The sequence below is a fragment of the Lampetra planeri genome, chromosome 21, assembly GCF_965212315.1.
Source record: "Lampetra planeri chromosome 21, kcLamPlan1.2.h2, whole genome shotgun sequence".
Classification (NCBI taxonomy): Eukaryota; Metazoa; Chordata; class Hyperoartia; order Petromyzontiformes; family Petromyzontidae; genus Lampetra; species Lampetra planeri.
This window is the reverse complement of record NC_136127.1, coordinates 2,011,369-2,028,469: the sequence shown is the minus strand read 5'-3', so window position 1 is coordinate 2,028,469 and position 17,101 is coordinate 2,011,369. Positions and strand designations below refer to the sequence as shown.

Genomic DNA, 17,101 nt, shown 5'->3' with positions numbered 1-17,101 from the left:
CACACCGGAGAGTTTTTAATTTTCCATTTGAGCATCAGGTATCCGCATCTACTGCCATGGTTTGTGGATGTGGTTTAGGGTGGTCCATGAGCTTCGTGGAAGATCAAACCCAGGCATCTTCTGCCATGCGTCTTTCACAACTCGGTGTTTGTCAGCAATTTTGAACCCGCTCAGCTCCCATCCCATGAGATTCTCAGAGCAGAGATAATTTAATACGGGAACTTACACAGCACCTAACGTGTTAAGCAAAACGGTTACTACGATGCAAATGAAACAATGAAGGGACTGCTATAACATTGATGTACAAGCACAATTCAAACGCTCACACCACTTGTTATTAACACTGCCTTTGTAAAACAATGTATACGACAGGCTGACGTTTAAGACAATGGCCGTTCTTCAAGGAGCAGGGAGATGGGCTAACTTAAAGTTGGAGACCACATAGTACACTGTGGGGAACCTGAGAAAACTGGGATATTCTAAAGTTGATTAACAGTATTGAATTGACATATGAACATATTTATCTTAACATTTAATTAGGTATTTAACTCAAATACAATTTCGCATATTTGCCTTTGATTGGTTTGGGTTGATAGTCACTCATTATTAATGGACAGCTGTTCACTCACCAACTTTTTTTTTCAAGTTCCAAGTTTTCTCAGGTCCGGTGTGTAATCTGCAATCTCCAACCTTCACGTCAGCCCATGTCCCAACCCTTGCTCTCTCCACCCTGAAGAGACATTTCTTGAGACACTACGCTGTCAATTTTTTTCTGCTATAAGCTAGTGTTAATATTTTTTGTTGCGAACTTTACCATGCCGTCTGAAATTAGAAAAAATATCATCATAACTTACTTTCTCCATTCTCATTGGGTATGATTCTTTTCACTCTTACTGCTGGCCCAATTCCCATCCTATCTAATCCCAAAATTATTTATCCTATTCCCATCCGTTGCTATGTGATGTCCTAGTAAACATGATACGTTGAGCCAACATTGATCCAACCACATAACAACGTCGACCCAACGTTCCATGTTTACTGGGGTCCCTTTCCCTCCGAGTTCCCGTTTAGTTAATGTTCATTCCCTTCGAGTCTACGGAATCCCATTATATCACTCTCAAGAATGATTACATACACTCCTGTGCCTGTTATACATGCATCAAATAAGATTCATGTTACTGTTCCATTCACGAAGTGTATTTTATTTTATTTAGCCTCGTATCCGAATGAGACAGTACAAGACAGAATGAGATAGCACAAACAAGACATAGTGTGGAACTGACTGAGACAGCATGAAACAGCTTAGGGGTGCCAAGGTGGGGGGATGTTAACTACCTCGCCTGACATACAGGAGATCGTAGGGTTCGATCCTGACCCTGAATATTTGGATTCTGCATGTTCTCCCCGTGTTCACGTGGATTTTTCTCCGGGTCCTCCAGTGTTTCCCTACACATTTACAAAATATACGTTTGGAGTATTTGACTACTATAAATTGCCACATTATAAGCCACTTCGTTGAGCTATCATTTGTGGCCAAGTCGCTTCTGAAAAAATGATAGCTGAGTTGGCCTTACCTGGTAAAATAAAAACATTTTTAGTTTAGTTTCAGGCGACAGCATTAAACATAGGGGCACATTATTAATCAATGCAGACGAGCCGACATTGATGAGACAAAATTATGCAAACAGTACAGACGATTTCCAGTAGACAACTACAAAAAGTAGCCAGAGAGGAATTGATGTTTGAGTGGAAACGTGAGCCACGTTGAAAGGCTCCCTTGGATGTGCGGCCTCGCTCCGCTTTGTCGCCACCTGCTGGTAACGGTGAACATAATAAGACAAATATCCCGCGCGTAGCCTGTAACAGATTGTTGGGGCAAGTGCTGTTTGCGAGCACCTATGAAGGCCGGCACGGTAACCGAGGGGGTGGGTGGCCAACACCACGCCCGGCCACCTTTGTCTCCCCGGTGGTTATGTTTACACACCGTGCCGGGTACTCATTTGAGGCTGCGTCGACCTACGGGAGGCGCAGGACCGGTTCGGATAATCGTCACTTGGTGTTGGCCGTGAGCGGGAATCGAACTCGGGTGGCCACTGCTCTCAACACGCACACCAACCTGGTCCAGGACACACTAGCACCGTGAACGCTCTAAACTCCGGACCAAATAATGCAGTAATAATGAATGCAGTAATAACATTCAATGAACCATAAGTTCATACTCTTTGGTTCTTTACCTGCAGTCACGAAAACTTCAAATCGAGGTTGAACCATCATTTACAAATTCATTTACAATAAAATAAAAATCACTAATCTACAGTTAAATCTGAGTGATAAAGCGTCACTCTATGAAGCAGAGAGGTTTAAAGGTCAGGGTCACTCGGTGGGGAAGCCAGATTTTATGATGGGGCGTGAATAAGTTGTTTTCGTGTATCTATTAAACAAATGAAATGTTAAATTACCATAGAGCACACGAGCAGGTCATGCCATTAACCAAGTCATTCAGGGGCATAGACGGGTTCACCAACTTCCATACAACAGAATTGCGAGTTCACGAATGCACGTCAATTGCATTTATTTTACACTGGTCAGCTTCGAGAGGTTTTACAGTACAGGGACTCCTTTCCTTACTAACATCCGACTTATGAACTTTCCGAGATCCGAACAAACCTGTCCGTATGTCCAGTTGCTTGTTCGGACCGAGAGTCGAAAGCTCAACCGCCGCGCAATAGATGGCAGTGGTGGCATCTACCAGAGGTGGGACAAAGTCATTGTTATGCAAGTCCAAGTCGAGTCGCAAGTCATCAAATTCATGACTCGAGTCTGACTCGAGTCCAAGTCACATGACTCGAGTCCACATCTCATAGGTGGGACAAAGTCATTGTTATGCAAGTCCAAGTCGAGTCGCAAGTCATCAAATTCATGACTCGAGTCTGACTCGAGTCCAAGTCACATGACTCGAGTCCACACCTCTGGCATCTACATCTGCAGAACATGAAGAGCAAAGTGACATCTACAGGAGATTATACAACTTTTAAAGCCATTCTCTGTGTTTAGTGTACATGCCGTACATTTTGAATCGACAGGAGTAAAGTTGGACTTACGGACAAATCGACTTCCGAACAGACCTCTGGAACCGATCTCGTTCGTAAGTAGATGAGTCCCTGTACAGTAGTATTATTATTATTGGACCATGAGCCAATATCAGATATTCCACTTGCCAGTGACATCAGGGTTGGCATAACTTTAGTGGTTTCAATGTATTTGTGGTCAATAACAATGAATTATATAACCATTTGGAAGTAATCTTCAGGTGAGAAAGACCGCCTCAGCTGTACTTAATTCGGCCCACTTGGTTTCATTAATCAAGGACATGTCACTGTCCCCGGATGATTTACTTGTCAGTTTTGATGTCGTCTCCCTCTTCACCACGGTACCCGTACCTGATACTATTGCAATCATTGAAGACCTAGTCCAACAGGGATTGGATGCTGATGTACCTTCGTTGGTAAGGCACTGCCTTACCAACACTTACTTCACCTGGAATGGTACTTTCTACAAACAGAATGAAGGTACCCCAATGGGCTCTCCCCTATCACCAGTGGTAGCGAACATTTTCATGGAGAAATTTGAGACAGATGCCATCCAGACATCCACCCGACGTCCCTACTTGTGGAAGAGATACGTAGATGACACGTTCGTCATCTGGCCACATGGCCAGATGGCACAACACCAATTTCTCAACCACATCAATTCCATACACCCATCTATCAAATTCACCATGGAATTGGAAAATGATGGCAAGCTACCATTCCTGGATGTTTTGATCGAGAAGAGACCTGATGGCTCGTTGGGACACTGTCTATAGGAAAGCTACCCACACGGATTCCTATCTGAAGCCTGACTCCCACCACCATCCAGCCCAGAAGAATCCCCTCATCAAAACACTACACCATAGGGCCCGTTGCATCTCCAACCAGCACCACCGAGCCAGTGATACCGCACAATCCGCAAAGCTGCATCCCCAACCATGGGTAGAGAACGATCTGAGGACCCAATCAAAACCACCACCTTACCATACTCAGCAGGTGTCACCAAAAGGATTTCCAAAATCTTAAACAAACTCAAGATCCAAGTTCGGTTCAATACAGTACACAAAATTCGTGATTGGATCCCATCGGTGAAGGATGCGATTCCGGACATGCAATGTCCTGCCTGGTGTCTATAAGCTGAGTTGTGTCTGCGGCAACAGTTACATTGGTGAAACGAAGCTACGTGTCTCAGACCGGGTTCGCGAACACAAAGGGGATTTGAAACACGGCAGAACCAACTCCTCCGTGGTGGCGAATCATCGTTTCAACGCTGTGGGCACATATGACATTGTTTTCTCCGAGACCAAGGTGCTCTACAAACCCTCGGGCCACCATCAGAGATTTGTTCATGAAGCCATCCAGATATACAAACACAGACAAAACTTTAATCGAGAAGATGGATTCAGATTGAGCAATCACTGGAAGGATGTGATAAACCACGTCAAGTTTTAACTGCTATGATTTTCACTCACCCACCCGATTGTCGTCGTCCGATGACTACATGTACTACAAGTCCATTTACTTGCTAATTTCCCCAGCCCCACCCGTCCATGCACGCCACAAACCCTCCCCCCTCTCCCCTGTGAACTCCCACAGCCAAACTCTCCCCCCTTCCCTCCCCCTCCCGTGCCTAAATAAAGCCACAACAGCAGATGATTTTTTCTCACCTGAAGACGGACGCTTGTGTTGCGACCGAAACGTCGTGTTTTCTTTTCTTTTTTCTATCTACGTGACTTTACCGAAAGAACCAAAGAGCATTTGGAAGTAGTGGGTTATCAAATTATTCAATCGTATTGGCCATATAAATTGGTACTGTAATTATAAAGCGGTACCACATTTTGCGCTGGCCAATCTATTAAATGTGCCATCACTTTTCTTTTATGTATTTTGGAAAGAGGGGAGATGATGAGGTGTGCAGAGCTGAGGAAACAAACTGGGTGTATGACCTAGCAAACTCTTGTCACCGAAATGACCAGATGACACTCAAGAGATCGTCTCAGTGTACATAAGGTAGGCACAGTCGGTGATGCAACAACTTACAAAAAAAGTATGCAACAAACCAACTCGAACACTTTCAGTATTTGATGACACAAACTCATCAGATAGAAAAGCTGAGTGCAGGCTGGAAACAAACGATGAATAATACATGAAAAGGGTCATTTCGAGACAGAAAAATGTGACATGACCAGAGCCTTACTGCACTCCCCATGCTTTGCATGATGCAGTATTGTGCCTCAAGGGCCTAATAATAAGAGTAAACAATTATGTCTATACTGTACTGACGATGTCTTTACTTTGTCCTCCCCACGGCTGACTGCCATCAAACAAAGACGGTGGTCACTGCATCGCGCGTTTTCAGATGCGCTTCTGTGGCCATCTGGAACGCTCTTTCTTCCGATATTAGAAGGCCCCTGGAGTTATGGACTTTTAAATCTAGATTGGAAACTATTTTCTTAAAAACTGCTTTTGTGTAGTCTTCCTTCCCCCGCATCTCCAATTAGCACGATTGGTTTAACATACATAATACAGTTGGTATTTACATTTTATATTACAATTACTCTTGTTTACCGAGCCTCAAGACTGTTTGCAAGGTCTTGATACGTGCTTTGTAATGGGGGAGACGATTGCTGTTGTCCAATTAAGTAAATACAAATAAAGAGGCAAATTTGGACCATCGCGCAGTCAACACTTTTTACTGTCATTTAATTTCCTCTATTTTTGTTGATATTTTCCATCTTATTAAATTATTTGGCATCGCTAACAAACTCATTATTCCTAATTTCAGAAAGTCGCACATGCTATAGAGTTAAAGTAACCCGAAAGAGTTATTGGATTGAGACACTACGCATTGTCCACCAATTTCGGTATTATCCTTTAGGAAATAATTCATGTCGGAGCTGCAGCTATTGAGGCACAACAACACTTTACACTTGTAACTCTTTTATTTACTCTGTCGAATGAACCACAAAGACAAATATTGGTATTTTTGGTTTATTTGTTATGGAGTCCGGCGACTACAAAAACTCACCAATAACTAAGACCATTTAGAACTAAAAACAATATTGAAATTAAGCAATGTTTGATTCGGAATAATGTTTGAGATTATGATATGAATATTGCAATAGTTTATATTCTGGACGGCCTATTTAAAGTTACCGTTTTGTCTGTGAACCCTGAAGGGACTCTGGAGATGCCTTCATATAACGTTGCCACAAGCGTGCTATATTGTTACATAAATTAACTCAAATTGCTACTTAACAATATCGTGCGTTAACTACAGAAAGGATGGAAGACAAGGAAGAAGTATCTACAAAGCACTTTGAGCCCGCCTTAAGTAGACAGTCTACAGGGATTATTCGAATTATCCCAAAACATTACCACTCATCCACAGCATCGGCACGGGAATTCATATTAAGACTATTTTCAACAACACTTTCTGAACTTCGTTAAAAAAATATTTGTTCCCATAAAGGCATTACAAATAATATGTAGTTTACATTATGTAAGCCAGTAGGGTATGTTTAAAAGTGTTGATTTGTTGATGCTGAAAGAATCCTGAAGTGATTGAGAGTTTAAAAAAAATTCCATACTTCTGGTGTATTACAGCAATAAATTACCAACTTCAGGAAAGGTTTCCAAATACTGTCCAGATGGAAGACAAATCTGAGAAGCATGTACAGCAGCTCTACAGCTTCGAGTCTGTACAAAAGGTCTTCACCCTCCATAAAACCTTACAAAAACACATGAATCCTGTCATTTTCAGTAACTTTCCATCGCATTATGTTCTCAGTATATGCATATTTATTATTTTCAGGATCAAACCCACTGTCAGCGATATCCTTTACAGGGGAAATATTGCCAATCATACTTATACTTTTATATATACAGTACATATATTGACGTTGGAATTTCTGCTATAAGCAGTGACACACAACGGCTTGATCTTAATTTCCATATGGGTGGTGAACTGGAGCAGTGGCATGCACGGTGGTTCATTGCCTGCACTATTCATCTCGCTACCTGAGTTTGATTCTTCACCAGAGCTAATATTAGGCGGCGAGTGATATCTGCGCACTAGCCCTGGACCTCACCCATCAACACCACACTGACCAGCGCCGTGAGTTGAAATAAATCCAGTAACTGACATTGTACAGGGAGGCCTTTATCCAGCAGTGGATTTCATATCGAAATTTGCAGTATGTTTTGCTGCAAAAAAAACCCGTTTCAGCAACTCCTCTCAGAAATAACCAAGAGGTAGAAATAAACTGTCAGCCCTGCACACATCGGGGCAGTGCCAATGCGTCAACTATTAATGCTGTCCAGCTGTTAAGACTTGATTCGTCAATGCCACTCAGCAGAGTTCAGTGATTCGCAAGGTAAAAAAAAACAACCATTCAAGTAAATTCACTATCAAGAATGCGTTTCAAAACATATACCGATTAATAAGAACAGTTTCTCGAAGCCTTTATTTTTATTATCTTGAAAAATAACAAAGGACTCATAAGTTATACATGGTTAATGTCGAACATTAAGTGTCTCGATGTACTGTAATTTTAAACATTTAACACCATCTTAATGCTGCCAACTCTCAGCTTTTCACAAAAACCCATCCAACAAACTCAAAGTGCTGAATCCTGTGCACTATCACACAAATACAAATGGGCCTTTCATTCACAATTACTATACAACAAATGCGTTTACTAAGTCGCAATGTCGCACACTAATTTTTACTGTGTGGATGACCCAAAAAGGGTTGAATTGTATTTTTTATGGACTTTGATAATAGTTCTAATGAAAGTATCATTCCATAGACATTGCATGTAACTGTGCAACAGTAGTGTTTATATGGCAGCCAAAATACTAACAAAACAACATAAGGAGTCACACTCTCAGTTTTACATAGGGAATCATAAACAAAAATCTTATAAAACGAACGCAAACATTCAAACCACAATATGCCAAAACAATAGTAAAACATCACAAAGCCAGACTTGAATAAGGCAGAGTTCTGGGTAAGCACATGCGCACTAGCAATTCTAAAGCTACAATACAGTACTTATCTTATCTGTCATATGGAATTCAGTGACCTTGCCCGCTTGTGCAGGTCCTTTTACTGTTAGTGCTCTCAAGCATTTACTTCACACTTTAGAAATATAATTAATTACATGAAACTCATTCGAAAATATCTTCAGCCTTCCACCTTTGCTTCAGAGTGATGGTGATGCAGATTAAACTGTACAGTACACGTCGTGATTTTTTATAAGTGTTATGAAATTGTATAATATGTAGCTATGTAGTATTACGTTATAATAAGTCCATTAGACGTGTTGGGTGTTCCGGTTAAATAAAATGAAACTTTAAGTATTATTTGCTTAGTTTCAATATGCCAGGCATACCCAAAAAACCAGGCAACTCTCTCCATTGTTACTCTGGCTTCGAGAGATTTCACTGTACATGAAATCTGTTTACATTTGCTTCAAGCAATTAAAACACACGTGGCAGGAATATAAAATGTTAAAAGAATATCATACACCACTGACAAAAAATGGTAGTTTTAAGCCAAAGAAATACAACGCCCTATGTGCATATATGAAATAGTGTCAGACATTATTTGCTCTTACAGTAATTCCACGATAAGTCCATTAGGCGAGACTTTAAAGAGTGAATATGTTAAATAAAGGCCTTTAAAAGAATAGTTCATGTTAATCCGTAGACTTCATCGCTTACTCCGATGTACTTTTCTTCAAGTAAGCAATCAGGTTGTTACGTTCGTCTTTTTTCTTTATTCCGGAGAAGATCATCTTCGTGCCAGGGATGTATTTCTTTGGGTTCTCCAAGTAGACATAGAGTGTATCTTCCTCCCAGGTGATTCCTTGATATATCAGTGTAAAGCAGATACACACATATACACATACGTTAAATTATACCAACAGAGATACAAAAAAACAAGATGTTTGACAATAAGATTTCAGGTGTCCACAGCCTTTATTATGTTCACATTTAAACTTTACTTGGATCGCACTTTAGCGTGCGACTTCATCACCAAGTTACTGCTTAAGTCTCCCTCCTCGTCGACAAGGTCAACGGTCAATTGGGAGTGGGAATGTGATGAAATGGCAAATTACATACCCTTCGACTTGTTGGCATCAGTGTACGAATAGCCTGGAGCCTGGCCCGTCTTGCGACCAAACAGGCCCCACAAATTGGGCCCAGTCTTGTGCTTGCCGCCACTCTCAACGGTGTGACACTGCGAGCATTTCTGCACAAACACTTTCTTGCCCTTCTCCACATCTGCCATCGCTCTGCATAAAACAGGGAATTCAATTTGTATTGCCAGAAAGGGTACAATATATTCTTATTATTAATCGTTTTTGATACTTGAAAAAAAGGTCCCATAGATATAACTGCTCGCACCGATCTGTAAGAGTTTCGATACTTGCATCGTCTTTGTCCTGTTCGCCTTTGGCGTTCTCTGCTCTATCACTGGTGAGACAAGGCCATTAAGAAGGCTGTCTCTGGTGTAGGCCAATCAGTTTCAAGGACAATGCATCAATTATCAGAGCATGTTCATTTTCACGTTTTGTCACAAGTATGTATGGTTAATGCAGACTTGATGCCTTAGAAAAGGTATCTATTTTGGTGTTTGAACATCTTAACACCTGTTTTATTGCCGAAAAGGGTACACAATATTCTTATTTTTCATAATTTTTGATACCGGCAAAAAGGTCCCATTAATATAATTATTCATTTCCAGAATTTCCATGTCGCACATGTTTTCTCTCGCCAGCACCATGAACTCATCAGGCACACTCACTACCTACTAAATATACCTGACAACTCACCAGACATTCACCATGCCTCTTACAGTCACCAGACACTCACTCGACTCTCACCGCTCACTCACCATTGACTACTCACTACTCATGTAACACAACTCCCTCCGCAGACACACTCAATACATACCTGACACCACGCCTCACTCGCTACGCGCCACTTACCAGGCATTCACTATTTGCATCAGTCACCAGACACTCACCACCCACCGAACACCCCGTCCAAACACACACCACGCACCTATGACACTTCACACTTCAAGTGCTTATCTGGTACTGTGTTGGTAGCGTCACTGGATAACGTGAAATGACGCACGTTATCAAGCAGGCGATGCACCAATCATTGAGAATAGTGTGTGGTCAGGGATTTTAGTTCACCCATGTCAAAGGTGAAATTATAGTCCCACGGTTACTGGTTTTCCACTGGACCGGGGATACCAACAAAAATACTCAAGCAAATTCGTGAGAGACGGGTACAACTAAATGGTATATAAGGTGAGTGACGTCACCAAGAAGTCCAGTGACGTTGGTCAAAACGCAGAGCGTGCACATCCGAGCGAGATGACAAAGATTGACGAGTGGTGGCAGTGGTTGCTAGGGATTACATCGTGACTCTCGTTACACCTGAGGGTGCCTTCAGGGGCGCTGCAAGAGGATACAATGAATATGCGAAAGAATTAATGATAAATTATGTTAATGATTTAGGCCCATGCAATAATTTGTTTCGTGGCTATGCCCATATAAGGAATACTGGAACAGGAATCTATGCATTTTAACGATGCAATGCTCGATTAAACGGGAATCGATCGATTGTTTCGATAAGCGTTCGAGCATGGATCGAGCTTTGACATTTTGAATACAATAAAAAAAATCGGTACAGTAAAGTGATTCTGTGTGACGTTATTTTTGGCTCAAAAGAGACGATTTGTGGATCGAAAAAGCCACACGTTCGACCGCTCCTTGACGCCGATTGGCTTCCCTCATTAACATAATTGATCATTCATTGTCGCGGATTCATTATATCCTCTTTATACAGCGCAACGACCTATAGCTACTACGGATGTTTTTAACACGTATACAATAATATTAGGCTACAACTTTGTTATTTTAGTTGCAACCGTGTATTGGGTTGAGAGGAAGACAGTCTCACAGTGGCAGTATTAATAATAACGATTTAAAGGTATAATAACTATTTAAAGGTACAATACCCCCAATTAAGTTGTCTTGTGCATGTGGGTGAGCAAAACATCCTGGTGATCAGTGACAAACACCAGTAAGCGCTAGTATATTTTAGGCCTCGTATTTTTCGGAAATATTTGTTTAATTTGTAACAATGTGTTTTGGCATTCATGGTGAATTGTCGGAATTAAAAAAAATATTTTCTTTTGAAACTTGTTTATCTGTCGAGTATGGCCCTCCCGTGTTGCCTACTGGGCCCCTATGCATCGCATAACGCTGCCACATACCCCATTGGCTGCGCCCCTGGGTGCGTTCAATAGGCAGGGCGCCCCAGAACGCGTTTCTATTGAACGACCTATTAAGCTGCCAACGCATAAAAGGAGCTCACGTCTGGGGTGCCGTCTCGCTGAGCGTTGTGTACAAATTCAGTCAATTGGAGGAAACCGCACAATTCCCATAAACTCCTCGCCGTTATGAGGCTTTTGGCGTCCTAAAATAATAAGAGCCAACTTGTTCAATAATAGCCAACTTCTCTCGTAAACGCAATGGGTATTGAACGCACCCCAGTCCCTATACAACATGGCCGCCGTAAAAGTCCCCATGCAACATGGCCACCGTGAAAGTCCCCATGCAACATGGCCACCGTGCAGACCCTATGCAACATGGCCACCGTTAAGTCCCCATGCAACATGGCCACCGTGAAAGTCCCCATGCAACATGGCCACCGTGCAGACCCTATGCAACATGGCCACCGTGAAAGTCCCCATGCAACATGGCCACCGTGCAGACCCTGTGCAACATGGCCACCGTTAAGTCCCTGTGCAATATGGCCGCTGTGACACCATTGTTCTGAGTGTTGCAAATATATCCATGTTATTACTGGTAGGAACCTCGTGGTTACACCAGCCCATAGGGGATTATTGTGTCCGTCCGTCGTGCATCCAAAAATGGGAGGGGTGGGGCTGAGTGGAGAGGGGAGGGTGGGGAGGGTGGGTGGGGCTGGGTGGGGAGTAGGGGTCGGCACGGTTTGGCTCAAACCACCAAACCGCGGTTTGAACCGAACCAAATCGGTTTGGTTTGGCTCTGTTTGAACTGGTTCGGTTTGGTTTGGGGCTACGAAAACCGACTCGGTTTGGCTCGGACAGGGTGGAACCGGCTCAAACTAGTTTGGTTGGTTGTAAAGGTGACACGAAAGGACATGCTGTAGTTGCCTTTGCCTGCGAATTCACTTTGCAATTGCATCTCCATGGCTCGAGCGGCTCAAGACGGCGCCATCCCCGGCGGCTCCAGCATCACAAGGTATCTCATCCACGACGTGGAAGAGACCAAACACGCCGGTAGCGACGAGGAGCCGATGGCGAGCGAACGTGAGAGCCCGGACGCCACGCGCGGCGACACGCGGCAGAGCCTCATGCGCACCCTCGGCGCCGCAGCGCTGCAGACCACGACGCAGCCCAAGCCCAAGAAGGCCCGTGTGTCCCGAGCGCTGTGGCACGACGAGTACTTTGAGACGAGCCAGGCCGCGGGCGACGTGCAGAGCCGGACCTGCAAGATCTGCACCCTCCAGTACGCGGGCTCCACCTCCTCGGGCACCCGTATCAAGCATCTCAAGACCCATGGGATCGTCGACCCCGAGTCGCCCACGGTCGTCACGTCGCCGCCGACGGGGAAGGGTTTGCTCGTGCAGTCCAAGATGGCCACGCCCATGTCAGCGCACGCGAGCAAGGCCATGGACAGCTTTGTCGCCGAGTACATCGCGACGAGTGGTCTAGGCCATAAACACGTAACATCGGATCCCTTTACGACTCTTCTTCAACGAGCTGCCCCGGGTTACGAGCCCAAGTCTGAGCGCACGGTCAAGCGCCGCATGCTCGAGATGTATGTCGTCCTCAAGCTACTCGTGCTACAGTACTTTACTACTTTTGGCTCTTGCGTCTCCTTGACCTACGACGGTTGGACAAACGACGCCATGACCGGCTTCTTCTCGGTCACCCTCCACTGGATGGACCCGGCGTCGTTCTCCATGTGCAACTGCATCATTGACTTCTTTTGGGTGGCCCCGGGCGAAGGCGTGGGCAAGCGCATGGCGCAGCGCCTGCACGAGCTGCTCGCCGACTTTGGCGTGTGGCCGCGCCTGCTCGCCGTCGTCACCGACAGCGGTTCTGACGCCGTCGCATCCGCCAAGTCCCTCATGCTCCTCGAGGGGAGCAACCTGCGCTCGACGTGTTGCTTGCGGTGCATCGCGCACTGCGTCAACCTCGGCGTCAAGGCCTCATTCGGCGCGTTCGAGACACTGCTGCGCAGCCTCCGCGCGACGCTCGGCGCTATCCGCAAGACGAAGAGGGCGGCCTACACGTCGCTCGCGCGGCACTACCTCAAGTGCCCGCTGCAGCCGCCTTGCCTCGACGTGGTCACACGTTGGGGTAGCACGTACGTGATGCTCACGGCGTCGCTAAGGCAGCGCCAAGTGATCGACGCCATCTGCCTTGAGCCCGGCTGGTCGCGGAGCCAGGCCGGCTTGTCGGACGAGCAGTGGGAGCAGGCGGCGCTGCTCTGCCAGTTCTTGGAGAAGCCGGCGGCCATCTCCGATGCCATGGGCGCCGAGGAGTACTGCACCATCTCGAACGCCATCACGACGCAGGAGGCTCTCTTGAGCCACTGCATGATCCACCGCCCGAGTCCTCATGTGGTCGTGAGCTCGGCCGCCGTGACCATCTCCGACTACATGGTCAAGTACAGCGACCTTCTCTCGTCCGAACCAAGCCGCGTCGCCCGCTTTCTCGACCTGCGCCACCCCAAGCCCGCGGCCTCGAGCACCGAGTACAGCAATATCAAGGACATGATGACGGACATTCTCAACCAGCGCTACCCAGCATTGACGAAGGCGGCGCCGCGTGGCGGCATTAACATCCTCTTTGACATGGTCTACGCGCCCAACGCTCACGACGGCGCCGCCTCCGAGGTCGACCGCTTCCTGCTTGAGCCGACTCAGGACCTGAGCATGGACGTCGTCGAGTGGTGGAAGCTGTACGGCGGCAAGTACCCGCGCCTACGACGCGTGGCCCTCGACTATTTGCCTATCCCGGCGCCGTCCGTGCCCTCCGAGAGAGCAAACTCGGCCGCCAAGCGCTCCTTTCTCGACCGACCAAACCTGCACAAGTGCACGTTCAAGGCCGAGATGTGTGTGCGCTCGTGGGCGCGGATGTTGCCTAGTGTTGGGGTTTCACTGCCATTGAACTACCACACTGCGTTCAAGGACATTGGGCGTGCCAAGCTTGAGGAGATGGCTGTGGACGACATCGTCGTCCAGTACTTGCTAGTGAATCTCAATATGAAGAAAGCCTGCGTAGAAATTAGCGATTAATACACTTGATATTTGTATTGAATGTGAATATTGTTTGCCGCGCATCTTTTCGGTTCAAGCCAACTCAAGAGGTTTGGTTTAGCTTAGTTTGGTTTGGTTTTGGTTTGGTTTGGTTCAGTCGTCGCTGGTTTGGTTTGGTTTGCTCAATTTGAAACCAGTTTGAGTCGGTTCAAACCGTGCCGACCCCTAGTGGGGAGGGGCTGGTCACCCCGTGGTGCCCTTATAAAACTCAACGTTTAACCTACTCACGCCGGCTTGTGCCCGCCCTCACAGTCGGCCATATTTTCGGAATACACCACGCCGCCGTTGACCCTGGCCATTGACCAAGCAACACAACGTTCCTACCAGCTCCCTCCGCAGGAATGTGTTAACAATGTGTGATTTTGTGTGCACTTATTTGTGCGAATGTGTGAGCGCGTGCGACCACTCATGTGTGTTATTTTGCATGGGGATGTTGACTGTGCCCCTACTGGAAATCCGTGAAAAAGAGTTTCATAGCTCATCAGATTCTGATTTATGTTCGTGCCTGAGTGTTTTTGTGTATACCGATGTATGTAACTATCGTACGCCGTGTCGGCCTTCACGGGTACTAGCTCAGAGTTTGTTAAATGCCTATACAGTATGTGGAAAATGTGTCTAATTATGATATTATTTGCTTTTGTGCACGCATGTATTTGCAGGTTTTGGTGCGTGTCTCTGCGTGTGTAATTGTATCTGCCAGTCTTGCCAAGTCAGCCAAACAACAACACCTGGGCCTGTCTCGTGCACCTAGCCTGGCACAAGCGCCGTAATGTCACGGTGGTGGTTGTTGTGTATTTGGTGTTGTGTATTTGTGAGTCTGTTTGCGTGTCCGTATTGTTTGAGAGTACGTATGTGTGGACGTAATGATGGACTAAGGGGTGTATCGAGCAGCCCTTAGTTATCACAGCATGTATGAGATTTATTTCGCGTAAATACCTTATGGAATTAGGAGTTAGGATAAATCTCAGGTTACACAATTTCTAGAATTATGTAAGCTGTTCGGGTTCTTGGGTCCCAGACCGCATGCTGTGTGCTTCCTTCGAAACGAGTGCCATGGGCCCAATATTCAGCATCCAGTGACTCATCACCAGCACGAGAGGAGGGCTTTGTGGCATTGTGAAGAGCCGGCCCATCATTTGACCAATGGTGGCTTAATTTTGGCCAAACAAGTCCCATCAACAGAATGTTATCGATGTTGCCATCAAAATTTGATGGCTGGTTTTCCTTGTGAGATAACATTTAGTCCACTCCTTGTTTGGTAACAACCCTGCCAAAGTGATCGTGACAATCATTGAGAATTGATGTAAATGTACCCTAATTAATACGAGTGGACTATGCGGGATGGTATCTCGGTTGAGTAATAGCAGGTTCCAAATTGTAGAACTGTACACGTGGCCAAGGTCAACCTAGCCGCAGTGTCTTTGAGGGGTTGGCAAAACGCGCATCATGGACGTCGTGCGAGTGTGCACCACCACTTAATGAAGACTGTGGCAAAGAATATACTTGTCCCTGTCATAGCAAGATGGAAATCCCACCATTTTGGGTCTATAACTTTAAGACTACTGTACTCCTGCTGTGTTCAATTTTAAAGGCCCGTGTACCAGTACGCACTGAGACGCAGACTTTTCCTAATACATACGAGCAAAAAAATGCAGGAAAAAAAGTGTGTAAGTATCGTGCTCTGATAAATAGCTCGACAGGGCTCATGCTTAATATCCAAGCACCATGGTGGAGGCAGCGATAACCCGATATTGCTGACGAAGGACAAATCACAAAACGCCAATCGACAAACGTCTCGGGCAATGACCCTTATTCAGTGCAGGTAAAGGTGGCATTGTAAAAATGTGTTCTGCAGACAGAAATGTCAGAGGAAAACAAATCAATCACCATTGATTTTTCCACATTAAGTTAAATTGGTGTTCCAGTCTGACGTTAACCAATAGCAATAGATGTCAACCGTGTAGCTATCAGATGGGTCAAGATTCCTATACAAAAGTGGTTTTCACCAGGCATTAGATGACTTAGCGTGCTGTCTAAAGTTTAAACGATGGGACCCTCACAACACACACAGCATGTGCTCCAATTTATAAAAATATATATTTAACAATATTTTATCAAATAGATTTTCTATAGGTCTAGTCTGGACATAAAGGGGGGGGGGGGGGGGGTGGGCGGAAAGTCCCTATACCGCATTAACATTCACGCGCTGTGATAGCCTCTTGGGCAGGGGTATACGGACTTCCCGTCCACGCTATCGAGGCATGTCGCGAATGGCGCCTTCACTTACCTCGTGAGTCAGCGGTAAACACTGCGAACCGGGCTGCAGCACAACCACCAGGGGCTTCCCCGCTCTTCCAAGTAACTCGCAAAGCAAATAAACGCAGCGACTTGCTCCACACTCGCTGCAATCACCATGTGGCCAAAGCCCGCACCGGCGTTCTTATGAGTGTCGCGTTGTGTAAGTGGGAGATACCAAGTGCACTGCACGGGGTGAGGATATATATCTTTAATCACTATCTTTTAAATACTGCAATCCATATAACATTTTTTTAGCCCATTAATTAAGCCGGAAATTTTTTTTTGAAAATTGTCAAACGTTGTTAAATAGTAACTTT

General features: G+C 45.3%; 1 protein-coding gene across 1 annotated transcript; it reads right to left on the bottom strand.

Moving 5' to 3' along the window:
• Positions 1-7,525: 7,525 nt before the first annotated feature.
• On the bottom strand, positions 7,526-16,950 carry LOC144724515 (cytochrome c, somatic-like). Its single transcript, XM_078603724.1, has 3 exons — positions 16,774-16,950; positions 9,219-9,391; positions 7,526-8,961 (listed from the first exon to the last, which is right to left on the bottom strand). Exons 2-3 carry the CDS (start codon positions 9,385-9,387, stop codon positions 8,813-8,815), a joined length of 318 nt encoding a protein of 105 aa, XP_078459850.1. The 5' UTR covers positions 9,388-9,391; positions 16,774-16,950; the 3' UTR covers positions 7,526-8,812.
• Between the last annotated feature and the right edge of the window lie 151 nt (positions 16,951-17,101).

What these genes read in the sequence shown, in the direction of transcription:
- LOC144724515 (XM_078603724.1), bottom strand. Translation starts at nt 9,387, where the DNA reads ATGGCAGATGTGGAGAAGGGCAAGAAAGTGTTTGTGCAGAAATGCTCG. An exon ending in TGATGCCAACAAGTCGAAGG is followed by an intron (nt 8,962 to 9,218) that starts GTATGTAATTTG and finishes TGATATATCAAG; the next exon opens with GAATCACCTGGGAGGAAGAT.